Source organism: Mustelus asterias, chromosome 12, assembly GCF_964213995.1.
Source record: "Mustelus asterias chromosome 12, sMusAst1.hap1.1, whole genome shotgun sequence".
Lineage (NCBI taxonomy): Eukaryota > Metazoa > Chordata > Chondrichthyes > Carcharhiniformes > Triakidae > Mustelus > Mustelus asterias.
In genome coordinates this window covers 33346695-33362670 of record NC_135812.1, presented here as the reverse complement: position 1 = coordinate 33362670, position 15976 = coordinate 33346695, and the positions used below count along the sequence as shown (strand labels likewise).

Genomic DNA, 15976 nt, shown 5'->3' with positions numbered 1-15976 from the left:
CGAGCTATCTGCACCGCCCGCTCACCCCCCCCCGCCCCCCCCCATATCATTGCTTTGGATAGGTTCTCTCAACCAATGATATGGCTCCAACATGGTTGTTGGGACCCTTAATGGTATCTCCCCCACTTACTGTACTTCTGCTATTACCCTTTCCAGAACCACAATAGGTTTCCCTTGTCCTCACCTTCCACCCCACCAGCCTCCACATTCAATGCATTGTCATCTGCAAATTCTGTCACTTCCAGTCTGATGCGACCACCAAATACATCTTTGCCTCCCCTATCACTTTCAACTTTTCAAAGGGACTGTATCTTCACCTCCAACATGCTCTCCCTTTCAGGAGACACCTTCAAGCACGGGAGATGCAACACCTGCCCTTTTACCAACTCCTTTGCCACTTTCAGAGTCCTAAACGCTTTCTCCAGGTGAAGCAGTAATTTACTTGTACTTATTTCAATTTAGTACACGATAATTGGTGCTCATGGTGCATGGCTCCTCCAAATTGGGCAGTCTACACTTGGTTGATTGCTGTGCCTCTTTAGTTTGCAAGCAAGACCCTGAACTCCAGTGACTTTTCATTCTAATTCTCTGTTCCACTCTGAGTTCTCAGTCCTTGGCCTCTGCATTGTTCTAATGAAGCACAAAAGAAGCTCGAGGACCAGCACTTGATCTCTTGATTAGGCAGCCTTCAAGATTCAACAAGGAGCTGAACAATTTCAGGTCATAACTAATGTTCCCATTTTTTCAAGCAGCCACTTTTGATAACGATCTTGCTGTTAGCATTTACAGCTCCACTCGTCCCACCTTTTTTCTCCTTTCTTGTTCCATTATTATCTGCTTTTGCCTTGCATCATCATCATCCCTTTTGTCATTTAATCATTCCTGCCTTCCATCCTATCCCAGACTTTACACCAACCTCCACCCCCAACAGCTCTATTTGCCTCTGCACTTGATTAAAACCTGCTACAACACTAACTTGTTCTGGTTGATGAAAGGTCATCGGCCTGAAAAGTTAATTCTGTTCCTCTCGACAGATGTGGCCTGACCAGCTGAGTATTTCCAGTATTTTCCATTTATATTTGGTTTCCAGCATCTGCAGTATTTTGTTTTCGTTAAGAAAAATTTACAAGTAGTTATCATAGAATCCCTATAGTGCAGAAGGAGGCCATTCGGCCCATTGAGTCTGCACCGACTCTCCTTGGTAAAAGAAAAGTTGGTAAAAGAAAATGTGTGTTTTCTACATCTACAGATGGGTGTAGAGTTGTGTAGAAAGTAATATTCTGAACTTGCATCATTCCATTGCATTGTATTAAAATCTATAATTCAGTTCAATAAAAATTCAACAGATCCCAAGAGATTCTTAATATTTAAGGTCAATTCACTGCCAATCTGATATGCCGACTGTTACTATAGTGGGATAGAAAGCAATAAACAAGAATCTGCTTCAGGTACAAAGAGTGAAAATTTGTATTTTCTTCATCTACAGAAATTCTGCTCCAAACAAAACATTCAAATTCAGTCCTGGGCATCAAATTCCACTGGTCCTCGAGAATGACTTTTAGTGATGGCTGAAACCTAATGGCAAGGGATATTGAATTCACTTTGCGTACAAATAATGTAGAGTTAAAGTGAAGTCACAGACATTCCTCTGAGCCTACAGAGGAGATCCGGAAACACAAAAAGCCAAAGGCAACAGTAGTTTGTTGCAGTTTTATTCTTTCTTTGTACACACTGCCTGTAAAGCGCTCTGTGCATCATCAATCTGCTGCTGCAATCTCTCCCGCATCGCTTCATTTGTTGCTTTCTTTAGCCTGCCTTCCATCTCTTCAATAACCGCACGGTATCCCACCACGTTGTGGAAGACTCGGATCGCACGGTCACCGCACGAAACTAAAAACCTACTGTTGATGTCAAACGCCAAGTCAGCAATCTCCTCCCCATGCACATTTAAAAACTCTTCCTCCTGCTTGCCCGTCTTGGCATTGTGCATTGTGATGTTGAAGCCACTGGAGATAGCTACCACCCTGGCATCAGGGGACAGAGCGATTCGGCAGGGATCGGAGACATCGCATTTCATAGTGTACAGCAAGTAGGGGTCCTGCTGTTGCTTGTACTCAACAGCAGTGTCCCACAGCTTCCAGGTGCCATCTTTAGAAACTGTTGCCATTCTGTTCAGGAAACAAATTAGATAAATGTTTCAATAATTAGCCAAACCTGTAAATTCTGTTTTCCTAAAAGAAATTCGTAAGGTATATAGAATACTAGATTATGTAGTTTCAACAGCTTCCAACCAATCATTAACAATTAAAGTTAGTAAGTCATTCTGAACACACTACCGAATGATTTATCCCAACCAACCAATTGAGAACTCACTAGCAACTCATACATTAAAATGTAATACCTTGACCATTACCTCTCTTAGATCTCATCAGTTCAAACACTAAAACCTAACTGAAAGCCGGTGAGCGGCTCACAGGACTTTGCCCATTCTGCTCTCGAACAGCAAGAAGCAAATGGAGCAGTCAATTAAATTAAATAACTACCCAATATCCAGAGGTTAATGACTGTGCACACATTACACAACGTACAAACTAAAGGAAAGATAATCATCCGGTACAACAAGAATCACATTTTCATCCCTCCACTCACGGGGTTTAATCTTTTTGTGATCTCTGATTTTCTTATCCAAAAGTGAAAAGAGCCTAAAGACTATAATCTAATCTTCTTGGTCTACATCAACAGATATTTGCTCAAGAATTTGGAAACAGATTGTTTGGGCCCTAGATCAATATTTAAATATGGTGCCAATTATCAAAGATGGAGCCAACCTTCAATAAGAAAAACAAGGCCAAAATCAGAAAATGATAGCTTGACTTTGGCAGCCGGAAAGTTGCAAAAAGGGATCATTAGACACACTGCAAAGGGATTGTTAGAGACTCTTAGTGTGGCTTCTACTAAATGAAGCCAGGTCTTATTAAGCTGCTGAATTGCTTTGATGAAGATATTAGGTTGGTGGATGTAGGTAGCTCAATTGGCACTGTATACGTACATTTTCAAAAAGCTTTTTATGAATTGCCACACAATATGCCACTAAATATGATGTAGTTCTGCGAGATTGGCAGGCAGATAGAAAAAATTGGTTGTATTCATCAAGACTGAAAGTTACTACTGTTGACAACGGCTCTGTGGTAACTGAATCTCGTAGGAATCAGTCTTGGGACTACTGCTCGTCACCATCTTTATTATTTGGACAATAGCAATGGAGAATAGTGTGCAAGCTTGCAACAGACCCAAACATTTGGTGAATGTCATTTAGCATAGATAGACGTGCTATCATTTGGGGGGGTGGGGGTAGAAGTGGTGTGAGCGGATGTAAATGAACAGAAAGCCATTGTACATTGTGAAGGATTCAGAATGTAAGGTTGTTGTGTGGAATAGGAACCATTACAGTAAGTTCATAATGAGTGTCAGAAACATAAGAGATTATATTGCTAGATCTGATGTGGAAGAAAAAGCCAAAAGCCCTAATAAATGTCCTTATTAAAATATTTCATCTAAATTTGGTCTCTCAAATGGGAGCGGATTTCGAGGCTCTGAAAAAGGCTCAAAGGAGAGCATTTAGATACAGCAATCGGTATAGCAGGTTCTTTCTTTTACTTTAGAAAGGTCTAGACTGCAAGGAGATTTGTTAAGAGTTCTTTAAATTAATGAAGGAAGCAGAAACAGTCCTTGCAAATAAACTATTTTTTTTAGGTTAAGAGGAGCAAGGAAAATACATACAGTTGCATCAACAGATTCAGGTTAGCTGCCAGAAAGTCTTCTATTTACAGAGGGTCATCAACCTCTGGAACAGGTTACTAACTTGTGCGGTGAGTACAGTTTTGCTTCAGGGACGCAAGGAAACTGGATTTCTAACGATGACAGATATTGAAGCTAACAGGAGGTGGGTGGAGCACTGAGAGATATATCTGAAAGTCACTCATCTCCTGTTTTGATTGCCTCAGAAGAATCAAAGACAAATTTCTCAGATTCTTTTCCCTGAAATGGTCTAGGGTTTTTTCTCTGTGTTAGCCTGGTGGCTGGGAGGTCATTGACAGCACCATGACGGCACGGGACAAGATCCTGTGCTTGTCAAAAACACATTAAAAATGTGATCTCGAAAGTCCTTTAGTTTCTCTGCAAACTCTACCGCTCTTGGTCCATGCCATAATATATCTGTCACAATTGTTTGAAACATGTTGTTGCATGTATATAAATGAAGCACTGAAATTGGTGGGGTGAATGCTTTTTAAAGAGTACATACTACTTAAGATACTATATGCGAGGGGATCGTAAAGTCTCACCTTCTGGAGTCATTGGAGAAAGCAAACGAATAAATGCCAGCTGAATGACCCTTTAGATCAAAGGCTCTCATCACCTCACGGAATGTGCCCGATTTGGTAAAGCAAACTTCCCAAACTTTCACATCTGGTGTAAAGCCACATGAAGCCACAAACCTGCAGAAATGGAAATGGCGTCATAATCCATCAAGTAATGTTTTTAAAAAGTCATGCAATCTACTTTTGACACAATCTTTGCCTGCAGCACCTGATAAACAGTCAAGATTGACAACAATGTGAAGCAACAGCGCAAATGCTGGATGCAAGGTAGCATTTGGTCAGTTCCAATCGGGCTTTTTGTGTTGGCCTTCCCTTTCCTTACTGCACCTGTATATATGGTATTACTGCTGGGTTTGTGTTGTTTAATGCCAAAGTGAATGACACCAACCTTCCACAAGGAGACACTGTGGCGTATGCGTTGTTCATCTGGTTAGTGTTAATTGTAGCTAGAACCTCTCCTTTCAGGTCCCAGATCAGGATGGTAGTGTCATTTGATGCAGACATAATGAACTTTCCTACAATTAAGATTAAATAGACTCACAGTTAATATATTTTGCTCTGTTCAGAGTATTTATAGTTGACAGTCCTACTCCATCTCTGGCATGTAATTACTAGCCAAGCAAAGGCCAGTGCCCACCACTTAGCCCATGTTTACGCTCACAATCTCCTAATGTACTAAGTCTATGACTTCAGTCATGCCACCAGAAAGCACTGATAATATTTCGCTATACACTGTAGCATGGGTAATATGGCAAGTCATCCCAGATCACGGTCACAGTCTGGGGTTGTTTCCACCATTTGAATACAATGTACTTGGGGAAATATTTTATGTTAAATGCTTGCAAGTTAATACAGGGATTTTGAGACAATAGGTACATAAAGTGTTAACGAATTCGCTATGATGCATTCTCAGATCACAAATAATAAAACAACTCAGTAACTTGTCCCCATTACTGATAAATATCTCAAAGCCTTCAGGTAGAAGTCTTCGACCTCCTCCAACTGAATAACCAGGAATAAAGCAGACCAGCTTTTCTAATGCAGGGTCAATGCTTCCAGCTGAGGAAAATGAACAGAACTAGGCACTGCGTCAAACCTCCCAACTAAAAGGAGTGAATCAAACACAGGATGAACTCCCAGCCCAGAGAGAAGCGAACCACTAACATTGGATGAGGGCCCGCACCTGTTTCCGCAATTCCGATATTCACAATGGGAGCTTTATGCTTCTTTGGGAAGTCTTCAGGCGCAGCAGCGAATGCAAATGAGCCATCATCCTTTTTGCTCATTTTAAAAACCCGGATTGTTTCTTCATTTGCCAGCCAAGTGATGAAGGCTCTGTAGTGACAGAATTAAAAAGAAAACTAAATGGACACACTGGTGGCATCTCAAGTGGTAAAGAACCAATATTCAGGGGTGGCAGTAAAAACAATAAGATTCAGACACTGAAGGATTAAAATTAGATGGGATTACAATCATGAGATGTAAGTTGACAAGTTACTTATTTGGTTCTACCAAATCTGCAACTTAGACCTAGCTAATTGGCGAGAGAGATTCTGGTTGCTGCACCCGAACGGCAAAATAAGTTTCTTCCAATAATATATAAATTCTAAATGCCAAAATGGTTGGCTATGGAGTAGGACAAGAAGCAATCCAGAAGAATAATAATGGGGGGAAAGCCAACTTCAATCGGATATGAATTGTTCTAACCCTGGTAAAATGGACTCAATGGTTGGCAGACAAGGCTATAACTGAACAGTGGTCTATTTTTAAAGAAGAGGTAGTTCAGGCACAAGGTATATTCACATAAGGGGAAAGGTAGGGCAAAGAAATCCAGAGCACCTGAGCTGGCAAAACAGATAGAAATGAAAATGAAGAAGAAAAAGTGTGCTTATGACAGATGTTAGATGGAGAATACAACAAGGAATCAGAGTGAATACAGAAGGTTCAGAGGATGAAAAGAGAGAGTATTAAAAGAGGCTGACAGCTATCATGAAAGGGAATCCAAAAGTCCTCTGTAGGCATATAACTAGTAAAATAGTGGTAAAAGGGGTGGGACTGACTGTGGACCAAAAAGGAGAATTAGACATGGAGGCAGGGGATATGGCTGGTATTTTGTATCTGTCTTTACAATTCAAGTTAGTACTTTGTATCTATCTTTACCAAGGGAGAAGATGCTGTGCAGGTCAAGGTGAAAGAGGAGGTATTTCAAACATCTCAAGGGTTTAAAATTAATAAGAAGAGGGTATTGAATAGGCTGTCTGTACTTTAAGTTAATAAAGCACTTGGACTGAATGAGATGCATCCAAGAATACCAAGGGAACTGTGTGTGGAATTGTGGAAGCACTGGCCATAATTTTCCAATCTTCTTTAGGCTCAGGCCTAGTGCCAGAAGAGTGGAAATTTGCAAATATTACACCTTGTTCAAAAAAGGGTAATACGGGACAAAATTCATGGTCAAATGTGGATTAATTAAGGATAGCCTGTACAAATTTGTTAAGGACAAATTTAATTTAATTAACTTGCTTGACTTTTTGATGAGGTAACAGAGAGGGTTGATCAGGATAATACTTTGATATGACGTATATGGACTTCTAAAAGGCATTTGATAAAGTGCTGCAAAACAACAGATATGAGCGAAGTTAGGACTCATGGAATAAGACAACAGTAGTGGTACAAAACTGACTGAGTGACAGGAAGCAGAGAGGAGTGATGAATGGTTGTTTTTTGAGACTGGAGGAAGGTTTACAGTGGAGCTCCTCAGGGGTCAATGTTAAGGCCTTGCTCTTCCTATTTTTTTGTAACTACCTAGACTTTGATGTACAAAGCACAATTTTAAAAGCTGAGGATGCATGTATTGTGAACTGTAAAGAGGATAGTGTAGAACTTCAGAAAGACAAAGTCAGGTTGGTGGAATGGGAAGATGCGTGGCCGATGAAATTTAATGCAGAGAAGTGTGAAGTGATTCATTTTAGTAGGAAGAAGGCAGAGAGACAGCACAACATAAAGGGTACAATTCTGAAGGGGATGAAGGCACAGAGGGACCTCTGTGTATAAATCATTGAAGGTGGCAGGACAGGTTGACAGAGCATAAAGCATACAACTTCCTGGGCTTTATCAATAGGAACATACAGTAAGGAAGTTAAGTTAAACATGTATGAGACAGTAGCCCAGCCGCAACTGCAGTACTGTGTCCAAGCATGGACAACAAACTTTAGGGAGAATATGAAGGCATTAGAGAGGATGCAGAAAAGATTCACAAGGATGGTTCTAGGGATGAGGAACTATTCAGTTATGAAGACTGATTGGAGAGGTTGAAAAGAAGTTTGAGAAGAGATTTGAAAGAGGTATTCAAAACTATGAGGGATCTAGATAGAGTATATAGGGAGAAATGTTTCCCACCGGGGGAAGTATTAAAAACCAAAGGGCATAAGTGGGAGGTAATTGGCAAAAGAAGAAAAGGCAACATGAGGAAAATCTTATTTACACAGCAAGTGGTTCGAATCTGAAATGCATTGCCTGAGAGTGTTGGGCAAGCAGGTTCAATCAAAGCATTCAAGAGGAAATTGGATAAATATCTGGAAAGGAAAAATGTACAGCTATGGGAAGATGATTGGAGAGTGGCTCTGGAAAAAATATACTTTCAGAGAGCCAGCACAGACACGGGAGACCACATGGTCTTCTTCTGTACAGTAAACATTCTATGATTACATGTTTAAGTAAATCAGATTTTACCTGGAGTCAGGGCTGAAGCACACATGTGTGGCGTGATCAAGCTCAACGTTAGCTCGCAAACAACGGTGGTCATGCTCAAGAAAGTTTTTTGTGCTCCAAATTCGTACTGTACGGTCATCAGCACAGGAAGCCAGGTACTTTCCATTACTACTGAAATCCAGGCAGCTGACATTCCCACTGTGACTCTTTAAAAACAAAATAACAATTCAATCAAAATATCTTTTCAAGTCACTGATAATACATGCTTCATCTATACTAAGGTTTGTGTCATCTTTCAGAATTTTCTGATAACTCTTCATTGGACAGAAAGTGTTACTTTAAAAATGCTTCAAGTGCATAGTGTAATTTTAACAAAAAGGATCCGAGATGATAGATAATTAAGTTGCTAATAAAACAACTTTGATGGTATTTTCTCAGATTGGAAATAATAAATAATTTGCTAGCTTTTCTCAGTAATCACTAAACACCTCGTGCCTACTGTGTTGGGGATTCACTGGCGCTAGACATTTAGGAGGAAATCTGGTAGATCATTTTCTAACTGTGAGCAGCAAGTGATAAAACCGAAATAGACACAGTTAGGTTTGAAAACCAGTAAAGCCAGGAAGCTAGGCAGGATTGTTAGAGAGCTTTTACCAAGTTAGAAATGCAGTCTTGATTTGAGTCAAGTAGGATGGCCCGCTGATGTGGGTAGTATAACATGCCTTTTTTTATTACTGCACAAATATAAACTATAGAGATTGAATTAAGTGCTGTTCTGCATGTTCATCTTACTGTGAAATAAAGCAGCTCATTTTTGTGTAGCACCAAGTGTTCATTTGCTTCACCTTTGGATAATTTGAAGAAGTGTACACATGCGAATCACACGAATACCATGTCCAGATCACAAGGGCTATTATTGCCACACCCTGGGTTACACTATCATGCAAACAGATAGAAAGACAGAGAGAGTAGTGTGAGTCAACTCCCATAAAAGTTAAGATGTCCAAACTGCCCACGGCAGAAAATAACGCCAAGAAGATAGTTACAGCGGATCTAAATGCACAATAAATTTGCTGGGTAAAAATATATGACCATTACCACTATGAAGCTTTTTGAATCACCAACAGGTACTGGCACAGAGTTCCTCCAGTATCATTACCGACAAGTAGTGGCTCACAGGAATTTGTCATTAAAAATTGCAGACCTATTGACGATGTTTCCAGTATCGCCAATAGATGTTGGTTCAGAGTTCCACATTTAACATCGGATACAGGCACTGACCAATGTATGCAGGGATCAATGACAACACAGAGAGGAACTCAAGAGCCAGCATCTATTAGTGTGAGACGAATTACACAATCTGGTGTTCACTGCTGACTGAACAGGAAGAAGCTCACAAAGCCGCATCCCAGTGACAAGATGGGGAAGATCTCAAACACCCAGCACTCATCAATGACCAGATGGGAAGAATGTACAAATTCAGCACTTATTAATCATCAGGTAGGGAAGAATTATGCGTGACCAATGCCTGACAATGATTGTATGAAGCTAACCTCAGAGGGTGGCATCCATCAGTGGTTTATAGCATTTGGGGCGAATGGGATCAAAGGTTATGGGGAGACAGCAGGATTAGGCTATTGAGTTGGACGATCAGCCATGAGTGTGGTGAATGGCGGAGCAGGCTCAAAGGGCCGAATGGCCGCCTCCTGCTCCTATGTTTCTATTTGAATGGGAAGGACTCGCCACGGTAATCAATATCAGACAGGAGAGAACCTCTGAAGAACACTATCACTCTGTGCCCAAAAAATGGTCAAAGTTTATGGAGGCAAATCCTTTATTGTTCTTTTGCCATAGCTACACAATTGTTGTGCCGGAGAGTCAAGAAAAGCTTCCCAGTGATGTGCTTTTCAGCAAGGAGCTGTGAGAAATGGATGCTGACATGTATCATGAATTTTTCAAACCAAGATGCAGAGCATGAATAAAGCATCCTGCACAGCACTGGCTGTTACATAAAATGAAAACAGAAAATGCTGGAAATACTCAGTAGCTCAGACAGCAGCTGCGGTTACAGAATAGAGTTCATGTTAACCAGCGGGGAAAAAAAATAAAACAAAATGGAGGCGGGGTGAAGATCTAAAGTTTTTTATTTAATGTAGAATCCAGAAAGCTGTAGAGTGCAGAGTCAAAAGGTGAGATGCTCTTCCTCGAGCTTGCATTGAGCTTCACTGGAACACTGTCGCAGACCATTGAAAACTTAGAGTGGGAGCAAAGTGGAAAATTAAAATGCTGAATGGTTATACTTATGGACTCCATGAAGGTGTTGTTTCGTTTCTTTCTTTTGCTGGTTCGGTTTTATCTTGTTTCTTTGTTCCTTCATATTGTACTTGGACAGCTGCCATGTAGACATTCATATCTCAGCTGGATACACTATTTTCTCCACTATGCCCATTATCACTCACTTTGGCTTTTGTACCATGAAACATTTTGTCCTTTAGTCTCTCCTGCCCTCCACCTTATCACAGGCCTTCTCTTTTCTTCATCCACACTCTCCTCCCTTCCACTTCCAAAAATTGTTACATTTGCGACTCTCCTCAGTTCTGATGAAGGGTCATCACAATCCGAGACACTGGGCTGAATAATACAGGGGTGCAGAAGGCAAGCAACCCCCCCCCCCCCCAAGAAATCGAGTTGCCGTGAAGCCAACTGACAACACACCGAGCAGCCCAGCAGCAATAAAGCACTGTGGGCTTATTAACAAGGGCCGAGTGGGTCTTCCGTCCCTCACTGGAGTGACCATCACACCCAAACGGATTTGCCACCAGCTCCACCAGTCCCGGCAGTGCCAAGTGGGCATCAGGAAGGAAGGTCTTAGTCGGCGGTGGGGGGGTTACTCAACAAAGGACAGTTCACAAATAGCAACCTCCTTTCCACCCTTTTAACCATTGGGCTTCCTGCTCCACCATGTTGTTCACACCAAATGTATTATAGTGTAGATGGTGGGCTGAGTGCCTATGCCATTTTATGTGCTCACCCACCACAGGCACATAAAATTCCACCCATTAACTCATTTCTCCAAAGATACTGTCTGACATACAGAACATTTCCAGCATTTTCTGTTTTATTTCAGATTTCCAGTATCTGCCAGGGTTTTCCCTCTGTACTGCATCTTGCATGGAGGATCACAGCTCTAAAAACATGCTCAGCCACATAAAGGTGAAGAAGTCAAGAATGAATCTCTGTTTTCCTTTATTATTACATCTCTGTGATAGGCCTTGGAATGGTTTTCTACATTAAAAAGACTCTATATCAATGCAAGTTGTTATTGAACTACAGAAATGACTAAGACTTGGGCGGCACAGTGGTTAGCACTGCTGCCTCACAGCACCAGGGACCCATTCTCAATTTCGGCCTTGGGTGACTGTCTGTGTGGAGTCTGTACGTTCTCCCCGTGTCTGCGTGGGTTTCCTCTCACACTCCAAAGATGTGCGGGTTAGGTTGATTGGCCATGCTCAATTGCCCCTTAGTGTCAGGAAGATTAGCAGGGTAAATACGTGGGGTTTCGAGGATGGGACCCGAGTGGGATTGTTGTCGATGCAGGCTCAATGGGCCAAATGGCCTCTTTCTGCACTGAAGGGATTTTATTCTATTTCACCTTGCTTTTCCCTATCTCAGTTACTGTTCTCAATACTAACACGGCTGCTGAAGCAAGTAGTGTTGTGACAGGTTTTCTGTATAGCTTTAAAGTTTTTTACCTTTAATATTGCTGAAAAACGACATTTTGTCAAAGCATGACCAAGCAACTAGTCCTTACCTTTAGTGAAGTGGCCAGCAGTGGGTGGGCAAAAACATGTTGCTGCAATTTTTCTTTACGTGGACGCTGCAACTTTTGCTTCTTTGATGCTGTGCTTCTGTCACTCACACCATTACTGACTTTACTGCCCTCTGAATGAGACAACAGATGGCTTCAGTTCACAAACATTTTAATAATAATTAAATAAAATATCTCTCTATACCAAGATATCTATAACCAAAGTTTTCAACCATATGTGCTCGTATCTGCTGATGGGCAGCACGGCCAGCAGCTCGGGAGAGGGACACAGATAGCGACTAGAGAAGGAAGCAAGAACAAAGACAATACACTTTAGCCAATATGCGTATGTGAACAGATTTAGTACCATGTTGGATTTCTACAAGCACAAAGAAAAACAAAACCTTGTCTAATATATTCTGTATAATGGTCACCAAAGATATGACTTTAACACATGATAAAGCTGTCACTCATTTGGATTTCTATTACTCTGCTGTCATTGTTTAGCATCCTAAGTGCTCAATGGATTCAACACTGACTGTTCGTACCGAGCCATACAGAGGGAGAGGATCTCAGCATTAATCCTTGGGGCCTTAGCATTTCCCAAGGGCCTGAGTTTGGAGTTTAAATATTTGCCTCGAACAGTGACACTGTTATCTAAAAAAAAAAGACATTCTGCTGCCTGGGCATGTGCAGAATTCCCTGGATATATCAGTGACATTTAGGTTAGGCAACTGATATTGTGCTTCTCTCCCAAATGTAATAAAATCTATTTTTTTTAACTGAAGAGCTAAAGGACTACTTGTGAAATCGGAGGTAAAATTAATATATATTTTTCATTAACACGGAATAGGCACAAAGAACAAGGCACAAGGGAGAAAGATAAATAAATAAATACTTGTTTCAGTCGGAATGTACTCCAAATTTTGAAAAATGTATTAACCAGAGATATTAGAGAGAAACAAGCAGAATATGTTTCCTGATCTCTTTTTTTACTAAAAGTCCAATTATCATTTGGCCTTTAGAACCATTACAAAATGCAAATATTCAAATGACTAAGGCAGACTCAAAGGAAGAATTGGATAACAGAGACGGGACATGCACAGAAAGGCAGACGATAGGTGCATACTTCCAGATGCCAACTGCAATGCAACAAATTTAGTGTCCACAAAGAACCCTTAAAAAGTCATAAGGCAGTCCTGCTAAATATTTTCAACCTTCTCTTGTGCAATCATACTTATGGCTTCTTGCACTCACTGCTGAGAGGCATCAGCAAGTTACCAATGAGCCAAACTCAATATGGCACCCCCCAGCTCTGCCAAGCTATAGATTCCCACTCCATTGTGATTTCAGACCAAAGCATCCCTCATGTTCTGGAAAACACTAACATTCTCAGTGCAGTGCCACAAAACTCCAGAACCAAAGGGCAAGACTACAACCAGTGCACTTAAAGTACATTCCACCTCCCTAGTACTGCTGGACATCTGATAAATTGCGATTGACAAATCACATACAATCCCAGCGTGTAATGCTGCAGGTTAATGCCTGTTGTTAATTGCTCCAAGTGTTGCTGCAACCTCTAAAAACATGTAGCCTGCAACCACTTCATGATAGACAGCCACTCACATTAAAATTCCTATTATAGGTATTTACTTCGGCATCAATCAAAATTGGGGCACAGGAAGTAAGATTGGTTAACATAATGTGCAAGCGTATGTGTCCACACTATGCTTCTGCTTCCGCTTCCTCAGCTAGTAGAAACAGGGCTGAGGAGAAGGGAATGTTTCAGTGCTGAGGTGTGCTGCAGCGAAAGGTTTAGTCTGTATCGACCTTACTTCAATGCTAATAGTCTGTCCTCTGAGTCAGAAGGGCCTAAAACTCACTCCAGGACTCGATCACATACCTAGGCCAATTATTTTAATGAAATACTGAGGGAGTGCTGCCATCTCTCAGATGACATCCTGTCCGTTTTCAGGTGGGTGTAAAAGATTCCACAGCACTATTCAGAACCTGTCATGAGAGTTTTCCACGTGTTCTGGCCAGTGTTTACTCCTCAACCAACCAAGTATACAAAATAAAAATAGATGAACTTTTCTTCACACAAAATGATTAACACTTCCTGGCAGAGCAGTGGAGCTGAAAACACCAGTATTACTATGTGGCAAAGAAAATTCTAAATGTATGAATTAGGAGGATCGTTCTAAATATGTTAAGTCACACTGGATCCATTAATATTGTGATCTCCCATTGCTATTTGCAGGAATTTGTTTTTGTGTAAAGTGGTTGCCATGTTTGCCCACAAAAAGCAACTGTTGACTACACTTCAGAAGTGTTTCATTGGCTGAAGCATTTTGGGATGAACATAATAAGCAATATATAAACAAGTTCTTTCCTTTCATTGCAGACCCATTATCCTGAGTCACCTCAGTAAAGCATTAGGATGAGGATGAGAGGGGGGGGAAGCAGATACTGCTGGAAATACTCAACAGGTCATGTAGTACCTCTGATGTTCCCAAGTAAATCCTTGGGGGGGGGGGGGGGGTGGAATCTGAGGTGCACATCCAGAGATTAGCGTGCAAGTGGTCAAATCTAGGGGACAGGCTCCCTAGGGAGACAATGGAAGCAGCAGATCACTGATTCATTCAAATTTAAATTAGCTTCCATTGTGGGATGCAGGAGATAAACAATTTCCGACATGGGAGGCGACGGCCAAGGTTATTATTGCTAGACTATGATCGCTAGTGGTATTATCGCTAGATCATGAATCCAGAAACGCAGGAATGTTCTGGGGACTGGGTTTGAATCCTGCCACAGCAATGGCGGAATTTCAATTCGATAAAAAATTGCTGGAATTAAGAATCTAATGATGACCATGAAACCATTGTTGATTATCAGAAAAACCCCACCTGGTTCACTAATGTCCTTTAGGGAAGGAAATCTACTGTCCTGTCCTGGCCTACATGTGATTCCAGAGCCACAGCAATGTGGTTGGCTCTCTGATCAAGGCCAACTAGGATGCACAATAAATGCTGGTCAGCCAGCAACACCCATGTTCCTTGAATGAATAAAAAAAACAGTAAGTGTCAGGTGAGAAATTGACTTTGGGCCTGTAATTCCCAAAGCTCTCTCTTTCAGTGAGGTTTTCCTTGGGTCTGGTGTACTCTAATGCTGGTTGAGTGTCACTTGCTGCAGTCGCCAGCTGCCCTTTGCCCTGTGATACTACCACTAGCTGCAGTGTGACAGTCTCCAGCTGCCCTTTACTCTTTGCCTTGTGACACTACCACTAGCTGCAGTGTGACAGTCTCCAGCTGCCCTTTACTCTTTGCCCTCTGACATTTTATGAATGGAGCACCCTGGTGGCCCCGCCCATCCGGCCAATAGGAGGCGCTTACAGCTGCCAGGCCGTGCTCGGGACTCGGGCCGGCGCTCCCATTGCCGCCTCCCCCCCGCTATTCCACCCGCCCTCCCCGGCTCCTCACCCTCATTGATGCTGCCGCTGCTGCTTTCAGGCGGCACGGCCTTCCGCGATCCGGTCACCGCGGCCGAGACGAAGAAGATGATCGCGCCGAGCAGCAGCGACAGGGCTAGGATGGCGAGCGGCTCCATGGGGCCCGGGCTGCACCGCAACGTCAGTGCGCGTGGCAGGACGAAGTGGTGATGTCGGGGCGTGCGCGACGTCAGCACGCGGATGACGTCGGTGCGTACTTGACGTCGGCGCGCGGGCTGCGTGCCGCCTGAAACCCCGCCCACGTCCTCGAGGCTCTGCTGGGTCATTGACGTTAGGACAAAACCCCACTGGCAGGTGGCACTCCACTCCCTGAGGCTTCAGTAACTTTAAACCTTATGGGGGAGGTGATGGCCTGCTGGTATTATCGCTTTCGAATCCCGCCACAGCAGATGGTGGAATTAGAATTCAATAAAAAATATCCGCATTAAGAATCTACTGATGACCATGAAACCGCTGTCGGTTGTCATAAAAACCCATCTGGTTCACTAATGTCCTTTAGGGAATGAAATCTGCCGTCCTTACCTGGTCTGGCCTACATGTGACTCCAGACCCACGTCAATGTGGTTGACT

General features: G+C 42.2%; 1 protein-coding gene across 1 annotated transcript; it reads right to left on the bottom strand.

Moving 5' to 3' along the window:
* Positions 1-1290: 1290 nt before the first annotated feature.
* On the bottom strand, positions 1291-15571 carry tbl2 (transducin beta like 2). The gene is made up of 7 exons (XM_078225014.1): positions 15378-15571; positions 11902-12032; positions 8112-8296; positions 5563-5714; positions 4768-4894; positions 4344-4496; positions 1291-2168 (listed from the first exon to the last, which is right to left on the bottom strand). Exons 1-7 carry the CDS (start codon positions 15502-15504, stop codon positions 1712-1714), a joined length of 1332 nt encoding a protein of 443 aa, XP_078081140.1. The 5' UTR covers positions 15505-15571; the 3' UTR covers positions 1291-1711.
* Between the last annotated feature and the right edge of the window lie 405 nt (positions 15572-15976).